This window comes from Trachurus trachurus (genome assembly GCF_905171665.1).
Source record: "Trachurus trachurus genome assembly, chromosome: 15".
NCBI classification, from domain to species: Eukaryota; Metazoa; Chordata; class Actinopteri; order Carangiformes; family Carangidae; genus Trachurus; species Trachurus trachurus.
In genome coordinates this window covers 2,496,780-2,511,042 of record NC_139906.1, presented here as the reverse complement: position 1 = coordinate 2,511,042, position 14,263 = coordinate 2,496,780, and the positions used below count along the sequence as shown (strand labels likewise).

General features: G+C 42.4%; 1 protein-coding gene across 1 annotated transcript in view; it reads right to left on the bottom strand.

The window, feature by feature from the left end:
• Positions 1-11,701, bottom strand: part of LOC310997901 (spectrin beta chain, non-erythrocytic 1) — a gene marked incomplete at its 5' end in the record, with an annotated part of 110,506 nt that extends 98,805 nt beyond the window's left edge. The window contains one exon of the mRNA XM_083987734.1: positions 11,530-11,701. Within this exon, the coding sequence (XP_083843860.1) occupies positions 11,530-11,677 (148 nt within the window). The remainder of the gene's footprint in view (positions 1-11,529) is intronic.
• Positions 11,702-14,263: the final 2,562 nt, after the last annotated feature.

Below are 14,263 nucleotides of genomic sequence, written 5' to 3'. Positions count from 1 at the left end.
TGTGTGTCTCAGGATTCCTGCGTCTCATGGCTCAGACGCCCAAACATCCTGAGACTCTAATATTAGAGGCTGTTGTGGAGATGTTCTTCCTGTCTGAGCCGCGCCAGCACTTCCTGTTGGACCCTGCTGTCCATCAGCGCGCGCACACACACACACACACACACACGGACGGACACACACACACACACACACACACGGACACACACACGGACACACACGGACATGGACAACAACAGAGAATCGGCTTCACTTCCTGCTCCAGAGGTCAGAGGTCACGGCGTGGAGACAATACAAGGAACAAATATCCATGTGACCCTGAAATAACTGAACCAGTGACAGGTCAGACCTAACAGAGACCTAACAGAGCTCCACTGCAGAGAACAGAACCAATAACCGATCAATAACTGATCAGAATCATCACCGAGAGTGAACGTATGAGGAAGAAGTGAAGACGTCTCACTCCTTCTTTACAGAACGAATCTCCTTGTTGTTTACAGCTACTTCCTGGTAGAAAACCAGCATGAGAACAACAGTGACAAACAAGATCTTTCGCTATATATATCTCATTTTTCATGTCACTATATCACCGTTTAGACTAATCTGATGTTTGTAAAGTTTATAAAACCAATGATTGGACAAACATTACTATTTTTGTGTGCACATTTTTGTAACTAGTCATGGTTATCATAGATTAGCCAGGCTAACGGTTAGCTACCTGTTTAACTTTAATAACTCAGTGACTCAATAAACGCTCCATGAACAAATATTTTCTCCAGCGGATATCTGAGTTCCAACATGACTGAGCTAACTGGAGTAGTTTCATGTCGTGTCCCACAACGGGAGGGTTTTAACAGCTGACGTCCTGCTGTTAGCTTAGCTACCGCTGTTAGCTTAGCTACCGTTAGCTTAGCTACCGTTAGCTGTCCCTGTCAGCTGCAGCCACTGATGCTTTCTAGACACCGTGATTCCCCCAAACTGAATAAATACAACACATAGCAACACAAAACACACACACAGAACTAGTAATGTTTCTTCAATCATTTCAGATTTGTTTAAATGGCGTGAAAAATATGATATAGCCTAGCTAGTAAACTCTTGTTCTTTACTACTGTTCTCATTCAAATTACGTGCTGGTTTTCTACCAGGAAGTAGGTTAGTTGTAAATAACAAGGGGATTCCTTCTATTCCTGGATTAAACAATCTTATCTTCAACTTCCCTGTGTCTTAATTGTTTCATCACACACAGACGACCGTTGACCTCCTGATTAAAAGAAGACAGCACCTCGACCTCGACTCCACCCAGAGACGATGACGTCCTCTAACTCCACTCAGGTTGATTATTCACAGATTAAAGTTCAGTCTCTTTATCTGAAACGTCTCTTGACTCACTCCACTGTTTATTTTATTATATAGAACTTTATTATTAACTTTATATCGTTGATAAAAAATAACTGCTGTAAAACAAGCTGCTACATCTGAGCTGCAGTTCCTCTCCTGACCAGGGGACGGGCACCGAACGCTCTGCTTTTATTGGTGCCGACTAGGGATGTTGTCACGATTACTTGTTTTCACAATTAATCGCGGTATTAAATGCTACAATTAATTAATCGTAAAGATTTCCAAATACCGTCACTTTCCAAAAAAAGATTATGTTGGATACACAGAGGCAGATGTGCACCAAAGTGAAGGTAAATGTAAGAAATACTGGTCCATTTACCTAACGTAACATACGATTGGTAGGAATTTAAATGTTAGCGAGTCATTTGTGCTAAAAAACAAACAATGATAAACTTAAACATTTGGTATAGATGACAATTAATGATTTAAAACAGCTATAATCGTGACATCCCTAGTGCCGACTGAATTCCCACTACTGAAGTATCGATTCATGTGAAGTCAAACGGTTCCACATTTCGGTACCTGAACGCACCTTTGCGTCGTGTGCGCCAGCGAGAGTGGATGAAGTCTACGTGAGGGTCTGGCTAACAGGAATATTCCAGCGCTCCAACCTCCTCCACTTTCTCTCTCTCTTGTCCGTCATTTGAACTGAGAAGCCGTCGCTTTAAAGGGACAACGAGGAGTTTTTGGAAAGCAAAGTGTTTTCACACTACATTTCCCATCAGCCTTCGTGCGCACTGTGAAATTCTTGGACGAAAGCCAAAACATTTGCCAAGAATGTTTTCATTGATCAAGAATTAAAGTCGGAGGTTGGAAGACGATCAGTCGTAGTTCCGACCATAAACGATGCCAACAGGCGATCCGGCTCGCCCAGCATTTCCACCACTAATAATAATAACAAAATAACTTTAAAGACAAAACAATATATTTATCGAACATGGAGCCATTAACAAGTGGTAACGTAGATTCATCCACATTAATATGAGACTTTTTTATGACCAAATACAAACTACTCGTTGTCCCTTTAAATCACCGACTGTAAAAACAACCGTCCGTCATTTAAAAATGAAACCATGGACTGTATTCCCTAAAACATAAAAAACTATTAAAGGCTGAGGAGTTGTGATGTTGTTGAGGAATATATATTCAAAATCCAGAAGTTTTGACTTGTTTTTTTACAGATGAAATAACTTTCACCACACAATAACACAATAATATACACAAAAATCGGTACTGAATCGGTTCAGATGTGAACAGTTCTCATCCTCGGCTGCTTCAGCTACAGAACCAGTTTAAAGTAAGAATGTGAGCTTTATTTTGAAGGGCTCAGGAAGTTCCAGTCCTCCTTTCCTCTTCCCCTCACGTCTGAAAACTAAACTACAACCCCAAACATTAGGGAAGCCTCCTGATCCGTTGCCATGACGACTAGTTCTAAACCAGAAACAGCCTGAGCTTCCCAGACCAGAGGTCAGAGGTCAGAGGTCGGAGCCCAGATGGAGAGAAACGTTTCTGCAGCTGACGGAGGAGCAGCGGTCGGTCGGTCAGTCGGTCGGGGTTCTGGACGTTCTGATCCACAACACGTTCTCTCATCACCCCATTACCCCCACTGCTGCATGCCGAGCGTCACGCCGCTGCATGCACTGCAAAAACTCAAACTCTTATCAAATCTATTTCTCTTATTTCTAGTCAAAACAAATCTCATTCTACTTAAAATAAGACTCATCACATAAAAAGCAGCTTGTTTTTAGACACTTTTTACTTCTTTCAAGCAGATTTGCACTTGAAATAAGTAGAAAAATCTGACAGTGGAGCAAGTTTTTCTTTCTTATAATAAGCACAAAAAACTTGCTTTCACTGGCAGATGTTTCTACTTATTTCAAGTGAAAATGTGTCTGAAACAAGTGAAAATTATCGAAAAACAAGTTCATTTTTTAGGTGAGGAGTCTTATTTTAAGTGGAAAGAGATTAGTTTTGACTAGAAATGAGACATTTTGACAAGAAATAAGTTTTTGCAGTGTGCCGAGCGTCACGCCGCTGCTTCCCGCCGTCATCTGGCTTCCTCGTGGCCCGGCCCCTCAGGGCGCCGCCGCCGCAGAACCAAACGCACCATTCATCCACAGAGAGGAGGAGGGAGTGGGGAGGGGGGAGGGAATGAGTTCACTCTCATTCATTCTGCTCCATCATCATCATCATCATCATCATCATCATCATCATCATCATCATCATCGGCCCAGAGCTGCTGCTGCTGCGTTCAGGGACCAAACTTGTGTCGCTCCGGTGGTGAATTTCACGCCGCCTCGCCGCCTCAGCCCCCGACCACACACACACACACACACACACACACATTCCTGTGAGGTCAGTCAGAGTGACGCAGCGATGAACACACACACACACACACACCCTTGTAAATCTATCTTTGTGAGGACATGTCATTGACATAATGTATTCCCTAGCCCCTTACCCTAACCTTAACCACCCAAAACAAATGCCTAAACTTAACCATCACTCTAAACCTATCTTAAACCTAATTATAACCTAAACTTAAAGCAGAAGTGAGTGATATATTTGTGTTAATATAAGTCTTAAATAGTTATATCTTCCGACAGCAATCACTTACATAGAGTGTTTGGACTGAAACACGGGTCTGTCAGTCACTCTGCTCTGCTCTGAGCCCAGGAGAAAACATTTATCGTATCCTACAGTTTTTATCCAATGAGGAGAGAGAACGGCATGCAGGGCTGTGTGTGCAGCCAAGGAACGCCGTGAATGTGGCGACGTAGGGACGAGGACTGTTATGGTGCGTTCAAGGAAACTCGTATTTTTCCGACCGTGAAGTGGTACCAGTTCGATCTGGTACGAGTTCACGGGTCGGAAGTTACGAGTGGCCGTTATAGTGACTTTCACCGGTAAAACAGGTCGGAAAAACACGAGTGGGTTGCCTGGAACGCTACAAAGTCGTAAGTTGTGACTTGAAGCTGTAATTTACGATTTCAAAAGCCTGCCTGGAACGCAGCATTAGCGAAAACGACCAGACCACTTACTTCTGCTTTAACCATTACTCTAAACCTAATTTAAACCTAATTATAACCTAAACTTAACCATTACTCTAAACCTAATTTAAACCTAATTATAACCTAAACTTAACCATCAAACAGCCCTTTGAAAAAGTGAGGACCGGCCAAAATGTCCTCACTTCCCAAAAATGTCCTCAGTCTGTTGGTTAAAAACTCGTTCCGGTCCTCACAATGTAGCATGTACAAGAACACACACACACACTCACACACACACACACACACACACACACACACACACACACACATACACGTCCTCCTGCACGACAAACACCAGCTCGGATTTTTACTTTTACGCTGAAAACAAGTCAAACTGTGGAGTAAAAGTCTAGTTCTGGTTCTGGAAACTGTGAAACACAAACTGACTCATTTTAAATCAGATTAAATCAATTCAACCAGGAAAAGGAGGAAAAAAGGAGAAAGAAAGAACAAAAGACTAATAGAACGAGTCACAACAGACCGGGAGGAAGGAAGGAATGTGTGTAAATAAATGAGAAAGAGGAGAAGAAGGAGAAGAAGAAGAAGAAGAATCCTTCACTTTCACTTTCTCTGATGTTGTAAAACCACAAACAGTCACACACATTAAAACAACAGACACACCAACATTCCCAGCATTCCTCCATCTGGCGCTCCGAACAGGAAGTGTGTGTGTGTGTCTCTGTGGGGAGTCTGGACTGTTCCTGGTTCTAATTACCGACTGGTCGACTGAGTCCTCGTCACTTTGAAGCTTCACCTACTTTTTTTTTTTACCTCCTCCGTTATTTTTTATGTTTTTTAATCTGTTAATAAATCGATCACAACGACACGGATCAATACTGATCATTAAACTTCATGTAAACACTGAAGCTGCTTTTCATTCTGCACGTATTGATATTTTTATCGATTCATAACTTAATTTAGTTCATTAAACGTCTTATTAAAGGGATAGTTCAACATTTTTGACAAATTGGCCCATTGCCATAATCCCTATAGTCATAGCAGTAGGTTTGTTACCTTTAATTGTCAGTGCAAGCTGTTTTTAGAACGGCGGAGCAGAGCTGTGAGCTGCTCAGAGCTACGCTACAGAGGCTCATGGGAGATAGATAGATAGATAGATAGATAGATAGATAGATAGATAGATAGATAGATAGATAGATAGATAGATAGATAGATAGATAGATAGATAGATAGATAGATAGATAGATAGATAGATAGATAGATAGATAGATAGATAGATAGAACGATAGATAGAACGATAGATAGATAGAACGATAGATAGAACGATAGATAGAACGATAGATAGAACGATAGATAGAACGATAGATAGAACGATAGATAGATAGATAGATAGATAGATAGATAGATAGATAGATAGATAGATAGATAGATAGATAGATAGATAGATAGATAGATAGATAGATAGATAGATAGATAGATAGATAATTTATTGTCTGCCCCAAGGGTAGCAGAAATTTGTCTTTGACAGGGCTCATCACTTTACATACACTCAAAATGTCTTGGTTTCCCTCATCAAACTCATCAAATACACAATCCAACAACTCCACAACGCTCTGGTGGACAAGTTGTGACCTGCACATTCACCACGCTATGAGATAATAACACAACGTTACCAGACAGAGTTGTTTTAGAGGGAAATACAGAGACTGTTGATAAAAAACTGTCCCTGAAGGCAACACGCATCATCGGTTTTGCATGAATTTCCCTCTAAAACAACTCTGTGTGGTAACGTTGTGTTATTATCTCATAGCGTGGTGAATGTGCAGCTCACAACTTGTCCACCAGAGCGTTGTGGAGTTGTTGGATTGTGTATTTGATGAGGGAAACCAAGAAATCCCATGAGCCTCCGTAGCGTAGCTCTGAGCAGCTCGCGGCTCTGCTCCGCCGTACTAAAAAGAGCTTGCACCGACAATTAAAGGTAACGAACCTACTGCTATGACTATAGGGATTATATATATTTGTCATGAAGCAGCTGATCCTTTTTAACGTCGATCGGTCTGAACTTGACCACAACGTATTGATCGGTTGTGTGAAGGTCTTCCTGACTTCCTGGTTCCGCCTCCGTCACGGTTATTCTGAGCTGCAGCTTTATGTGTCATGAAGTCAGCACACACACACACACACTCAGCAGCTAAGACATCCACCCACACTCTGCACTGCAAACACACACACAGACACACACAGTCCTTCTGTCTCTGTAAGTAGATCTGCCCGCGTTTCCATGGAGACCGGCGGTTTTGTGTTTCCCAGGATATCATATGGAGGCGTTACACACACTTGGCTTCGGCCTCACACACACACACAGAAACACACACTCTGAGGCTGACAGTGTGTGTGTGTTCAGGTCTCAGCTTCAGTTTACAGACGTCGCAGGTTTAACTGAAAGTGAAGCTGCAACACACACACACACACACACACACACACACACAGTATGATGATGATACTGTGTTACAACTCTGCTTCTTTTTCTCCTCTGCAGGTACTGACCACTCGGTGCTGGGTGGCTGTTACCATGGCGACGGAGCTCGACTGTTACATCATCATCATCATCTCCAGCAGGATATTAAAGTTAAAACCAAACACAAACACAGACACAGATGTTTCTTCTCTCTGCCTCTGAGCGACAGGTAGAAGAACCGACATGTTTAAAAAAAAACATTTCTCTTTTCACGTGCTTATAGCTGAGAACTTAAAACTTTATCTATTTTCTTTTATTTTACTTTTATTTGCTCTTGCTTTTAACTCTGTTTTTAGTGTTTTATTTGTTTTTATTCTGTCTTATGCTTCTTTTTGTCTTTATGTAAAGCACATTGAGTTGCCTTGGTATGAAATGCGCTATATAAATAAAGATGCCTTGCCTTAAGAGCTTATGGTCGTTTATTGGTAATTTATTGATTTATTGAAAAACTGAGACAAACACAGCAACTCCATAGAAACTGAACTTTTGATGATTATCAATCATCAACTATAAGTTTCCTCTCTCTCTAATCAATCAACTTGATCAGCACTTACAGTAATCAGTTTCTTTACAAATTAAGTTTCAGTTCTGCTCCAATGACACTAAAACTCATAAAACACTATAAATAAAACAAAAACGACGACAGCAACAAACTGCTCTGATCTGTTCCTCACTGTGTCTCCGCTTCAAACAAACAGAAACTTTATTTAAACGACAGTCCAGATTCCTGGTGGCAGCAGCCTGGTGAGGAGCTGCCGGTCAGTTCAGTTCTGGTGTTCGGCTCGTTAACGGCAGAAACAAAGACGCTGTTTGTAATCAAAGGAGGAAGGACAAGGACACACACACACACACACACACACACACACACTCTGCCTGTATCAAATACAGTGCTAATTCAATGTCATCGCCCCACACATCCTCCGGCCTGCTGAGCTCAGCATGAACAGGAAGAGGAGGAGGAGGAGGAGGAGGAGGAGGAGGAGGAGGAGGAGGAGGAGCAGGAGGAAGAACTGGACGTTCAGCTACAGCTACAGTCGGTCCACAGCTTCTCACACTGAGGAAACACACCATGATGCTTTTAGTTCTTATGTCTTTAGCTTTTAGTCTCAACTACACAACGTTTAACCCTAAACCACTAAATATCAACTGAACTGTGGTTTAAAACAGTGGCTCTCAAACTTTTTTTAATTAAGGACCCCTACAGTAAATTGACACACACACAGACCCCCATTGGACAAGATTTTAAAGCAAACACCAGTAATATAGAAGTATTTGTTCTCAGACTGAAGAAGTTTTTTGTTAATGTACGTTTACATTTGATCCAATGGCGGGAATTTTTGGAAATATTGTAAACAAATTTTTGGAAAAAAGTGGTACAATTTCTCGAAAAACATTGAAACATAAAATAAAAAAGTGGTAAGATTTCTAAAAATAAAAAATAAAATAAAAAGTTAAAAATTTCCTGCAAATTTTCTTTTTTTTTATTCTAGAAGAAACTGATAAAATAAAAAAAAATAAAAATAAAAAGTTGCAATTTCCTTGAAGATTTCTATTTTTTTTATTCTAGAAGAAACTGATAAAATTTCTAAAAAAAAAAAAAAAAAAAGGTTGAAATTTCCTAGAAAATTTCTCTATTTTTCTTATTCTAGAAGAAACTGATCAAATTTCTAAAAAAAAAAGTTAGAATTTCCTAGAAAAAAGTTAAAATTTCCTAGAAAATGTCTCTATTTTTGTATTCTAGAAGAAACTGATAAAAAAAAAAAAGCTAATTCTAGAAAATGCCTCCATGCCTCAATGCTCCATGGATTCGACTGAATACAGTAAACTGTGGAAAATCTGTGATAAAAAAAAAACAGAAATTCAGATAGGCTTCCTACCATGGTTTATTAATGACAGAAAAATAAATAAGATAAAATATCGTATTGTATTGTTAAATCAACCTATAAGAAAAGTCTCAAACCTGTGACTGCAGTTAAAACTCAGACTTCGTTGTGTGCGATCTACTCAGTGAGCTATCAGAGGCCACACTTCAATGGTTTATAATGACACTGCCCTGACGTTTGCTCACACAACGACACAACAAAGCACCGTAGTAAGCTGTACAAAGCTCCACCACCTGTGTAAAACAATGAAAACCGGACATATCTATGAATTCCATGAACCCCCCCCCCGGACGGGATGTGAACGTTGACACGTCCGGGTAAAACAGGACGTTTGTTCACCCTGAACTACAGTGATGGTTAAAGCTGCAGCATCAGAAACTCACAAACTATTTCATTTTCACTTCATAACGACTGTGTTAGAATGTGAAATCTGTACTTGAAAGATTGATTTATTATTTTTAACACAACTGATAATTCCTCTCACTCACTCGAAGGAAACACTTATCTTACTCCACCCTCTTACCTTGAACACACACACACACACACCCACACACACACACACACACACACACGCTATGCTCTCCTACATATTTAACACTGGTGTGAATTATTGAGTGAAGTGGGACACTAGTGGAGCAGTCGGCCATCAGGGTAAAAACAGCAGGCGGAGAGAGATAGAGTTACTGTGACACACACACACACACACACACACACACACACACACACACACACACACACACACACTTAATGCATGTGTGTAACGATCAGCACTACTGTACTTCAGTCATCATTAATATTCTGCCTTGTTGAAATGAGAGTTGTATTTACGATTTAAACATACTCTCATATCTCTCATGGGTAAAACCATAAAGTATTCATCATCATCATCATCATGTATTTCATCATTTGTATTTGTGTTTAATGGTAAATTACAAATCAAATATTTAATCCAACTTTAAATCTAATGTAGAATACACATAATTTGAAAATAATAATTTGGATTTTACATAAACTACTCATTCAGAGCCTTAAACATTATTTTGTTATGATCTCCTGTTGTCTTTCGCCTCGCTGCAGTTCTACCACCTGACCTGAGGGGGGAGCTGCTGCTGCTGCTGCTACAGTGCTGGCTCCTGATTGGCTCAGACTGAGTCATCACATGTTATGTACGTTAATTAATCATCAATTAACTGACTAACGACGTCAACGGCCGGAACTGACAAAGAGAGAATGAGAGATGATGAACTCCTCTGATCACAGCCTGAAGCTCGTTAATGAGCCTCGTCAGCGCTCGTTAGCTTCAGATTATTATCATTACACACACACACACACACTTTGCATGCTGGGAAGGCGCCCAACCTACACACAGCAAAGATCCTCAATATACTACCAAGATACCCCATGACAAGCTGCTCCAATGATATGAAATGGTTCACTTCCTGTCTCCCAAAGTGGGCGTGGTCACCCGTCCCTCCACCTCGTGTTGTTTGTTGATTTTTTAAAAGTTGTCAGTAGACGAAAGTGAGATATTTATTTTCCTATGATAACATTAAATATTTACACAGCAAACAGTCATATTTAGAATGACGAAAATAAGTCATTTTCTCGTAATTTGTCAGAAATTTGTCCATTTTAGTGTAAAAACATTCAGAAGAGATGCGTCTTGTGAAAAAAGAGTCCAATATTTACTTCAGTGACTCTGCAACGAAAGAATCGACCATAATCTGAGCTCATGTTCATGTTAGAGTCAATAGACTCAAGACCTGCTGCTGCTGGTCTCCTAAAGGGGGCGGAGTCACAGTCTGCTGGTCTCCTAAAGGGGGCGGAGTCACGGTCTGCTGGTCTCCTAAAGGGGGCGGAGTCACGGTCTGCTGATGGTCTCCTAAAGGGGGCGGAGTCACGGTCTAAGGTCTCCTAAAGGGGGAGGAGTCACGGTCTAAGGTCTCCTAAAGGGGGAGGAGTCATGAGCTGTTACTCTCCTAAAGGGGGCGGAGTCACGGTCTGCTGTTCTCCTAAAGGGGGCGGAGTCATGGTCTGCTGGTCCCCTAAAGGGGGAGGAGTCATGGTCTGCTACTCTCCTAATGGGGGCGGAGTCATGACCTGCTACTCTCTAATGGGGGCGGAGTCATGACCTACTACTCTCCTAAAGGGGGCGGAGTCACAGTCTGCTGGTCTTCTGGTCTCCTAAAGGGGGCAGAGTCATGGTCTGTTACTCTCCTAAAGGGGGCGGAGTCACGGTCTGCTGTTCTCCTAAAGGGGGCGGAGTCATGGTCTGCTGGTCCCCTAAAGGGGGAGGAGTCATGGTCTGCTACTCTCCTAATGGGGGCGGAGTCATGACCTGCTACTCTCTAATGGGGGCGGAGTCATGACCTACTACTCTCCTAAAGGGGGCGGAGTCACAGTCTGCTGGTCTTCTGGTCTCCTAAAGGGGGCAGAGTCATGGTCTGCTACTCTCCTAAAGGGGGCGGAGTCACGGTCTGCTGGTCTCCTAAAGGGGGCGGAGTCATGGAGAAACTCACAGTACACAGAGACAGGAAACTGACTCGTAGTGGAGCGTCTTGTTTCTAAACCGTCTTTTCCCATTGCTACACGTCACTTCCTGGACTGTGGCAATTACATCATCAATGATCATCAGCTCTCAGCCAATCACATTGATGCTGATCAATGCAACTCCACTGATTGTTGTCTTTTTGAATATCCTTAATAAATAAACTCCTCTTACCTGCGAGGGCCTTGATGCGCGAGCGCTCGAACAGGCGGGCCGAGCTGTTCTCGTTGTCCCAGTCGTCGGCGTCCCAGCGGTTGTTGACGCCGTCGCTGTACTGCTGCTGGATCTCCATGTGGTCGAACTCCGCCGCCACCGACGTCATGGTGATGACCTCGACGTGACGCGACTCCGCCCCCCACCACCACCACCACCGGCCACTTCCTGGAGTTCTTCCTACCACCTGCTGCTGCCTGTTGCCGTGGGCGACGGGACCCTCAACGCTCTCTCTCTCTCACACACACTCACTCACTCACTCAGAACGGGCTCAGCTCTGATTGGCCCGAGAGGATCGACCACCACCACAACCTGCAAGAGACGAGAGAGAGAGGGAAGAGAGTCAGCGGCATTATGGGATGTTTTTACATATGACGTCATAAAAACAAAGGAGGAGGAGGAAAGAAGAAAGAGGAGGAAGAGGAGGAGAGGGAGGAGAAGGAGAAAAGAAAAAGAAGAAGGATGAAGAGGAGGAGGAATAGGGAGAAGAAGGAGAAGGAGAAGAGGAAGAAGAAGGGGAAGAAGAGGAGGAGGAGAAGGAGAAGATGAAGAAAAAGGAGGAAGAGGGAGGAGAAGGAGAAAGAGGAAGAGGATGAAGAGGAGAAGAATAAGAAAGAGGAGGAAGAGGAGAAGATGAAGGAAGAGGGAGGAGAAGGAGAAAGAGGAGGAAGAAGAAGGAGAAGAAAGAGGAGGATGAAGAAGAAGGGGTGGAAGAGGAAGAAGAGGGATGAGAAGGAGAAAGACGAGGAGGATGAAGAAGAAGGGGAGGAAGAAGAAGAAGGGGGAGGAAGAGGAAGAAAAGGGAGGAGAAGGAGAAAGAGGGAGGACAAGGAGGAGGAGAAGAAAGAGGAGGAACAGCAAGAAGGAGGAGGAGGAGAGAATCGATTCATGTTTTCATTGATAAACCAATGATCAATACATCAATACATTCTCACTGCTCTGATCTGAACACGTGTGAGTGAGTGAGTCATGTGACTGTGACTCTGCTCTCTCATTGGCTGCTGCAGCTCCACAGCCACTTCCTGGTCTGCAGCAGCTTCATCCGTAACCTGAGAGGACAGCGCCTCCCTCTGGCCACAGCTGCTTACTACAACACACACGCACAGCTCTGAGGCGTTCAAGGACCTGCCCCTCAGTCACAACTCACTTTTATTGTCATTATTGATTTGAATTAATTCATTATTTAAGCTGAGACACTACAGGTGAATAGGGTAAACATTTAAACGGATAGATATCACCATGAAACCTCCCAAGTTTATTACTTACATTAAGACAAATATTTTTTTGTATTACAAGTTTTGTTAAATTGTATGTTTAAATATGTAAATGAGGCTATATCTAATTAAATATGCACTAATTTGCATATATTTCCAGAACAGAAATCTGAACCATGGATAAAGCTACTTTCAAAATTCTTGTTTTATTTTTACAGAGGGGATTTTGGATATCTCTTTTTATCACTCTGTAAATGAGAAAATACTGTCACCAGCCCTAAAAAAAAAACCTTCAGGATATAGACAGGGATCAAACTGGAAGGTTTGGTGTCTGTAAGTGCTGCTGAAGTGGAGATTTCTAGCTCAGAGTCTGAGGAAAACGGCCTTTAAAGAGTTGTATTGTAAAACAGCATAGATGTAATTGTTAATCGTACTTGATCAGTGCACCAAAAAACAATGTTTTTGCCTGTAGTGTCTCGCCTTAATCCGTAGCAACACATGTTTGCATTCTGACTTTATATCAGAATCACTGTTGGGTTTTTTTTTCAGCCATTAATCAATAAATTGTCACAGCTCTAATTAGTTTCCTCAGATCCCGACATGGTTCCTAATTATCAGCTAATTCTCAGTCTGCTCTCATTAATCTGTGTATAATTAGACTCGTCACGTTAAAGGTGCAGCAGCAGCCGGTGGACACAGTGTGTGACAGTGTGTGTGTGTGTGTGTGTGTGTGTGTGTGTGTGTGTGTGTGTGTGTGTGTGTGTGTGTGTGTGTGGAGAAGTGTGTGTTGCACTTTTTTAATGACTGTGTTGTGAAACTGCCGACGGTGCGTTCGCTGTCACTGAAGGAGTGGGAACAAATCGAGCAGGTAAACCAAACAGGGAACAGGGCGGTCGAGTCAAGTCAAGTCAGCAGCAGCAGCACGACTCAGCACATCTGGCTCTGCAGTCAGCGGCCCGACACCATGACTCGACACAAACGCATCATCACAGCAGCAGCACAGAGCCACAGGCCGAACCACAACAACAATGACTGGACAACAAAGAGAGAGAGAGAGCGGTCGGATGTCCGATGTTTCTCCTGCGGCCTCGAACGTGTCACAGAGTCACAGGAAGTGAGAGTCACCGAGACTCAGACAAACTGCAGTAAACAGCTGATCACTGATGATCAATCAAACCAGATATTGATAGATGAACTTCCTGATGATTGGTTTGGTTTTTTATTTTAAGGATCAATTAAAGGGATAGTTCAACATTTTGGCAAATTGGCCCATTGCCATAATCCCTATAGTCATAGCAGTAGGTTCGTTACCTTTAATTGTCGGTGCAAGCTATTTTTAGAACGGCGGAGCAGAGCCGTGAGCTGCTCAGAGCTGCGCTACGGAGGCTCATTATGGGATTTCTTGGTTTCCCTCATCATCAAACTCATCAAATACACAATCCAACAACTCCACAACGCTCTGGTGGACAAGTTGTGAGCTG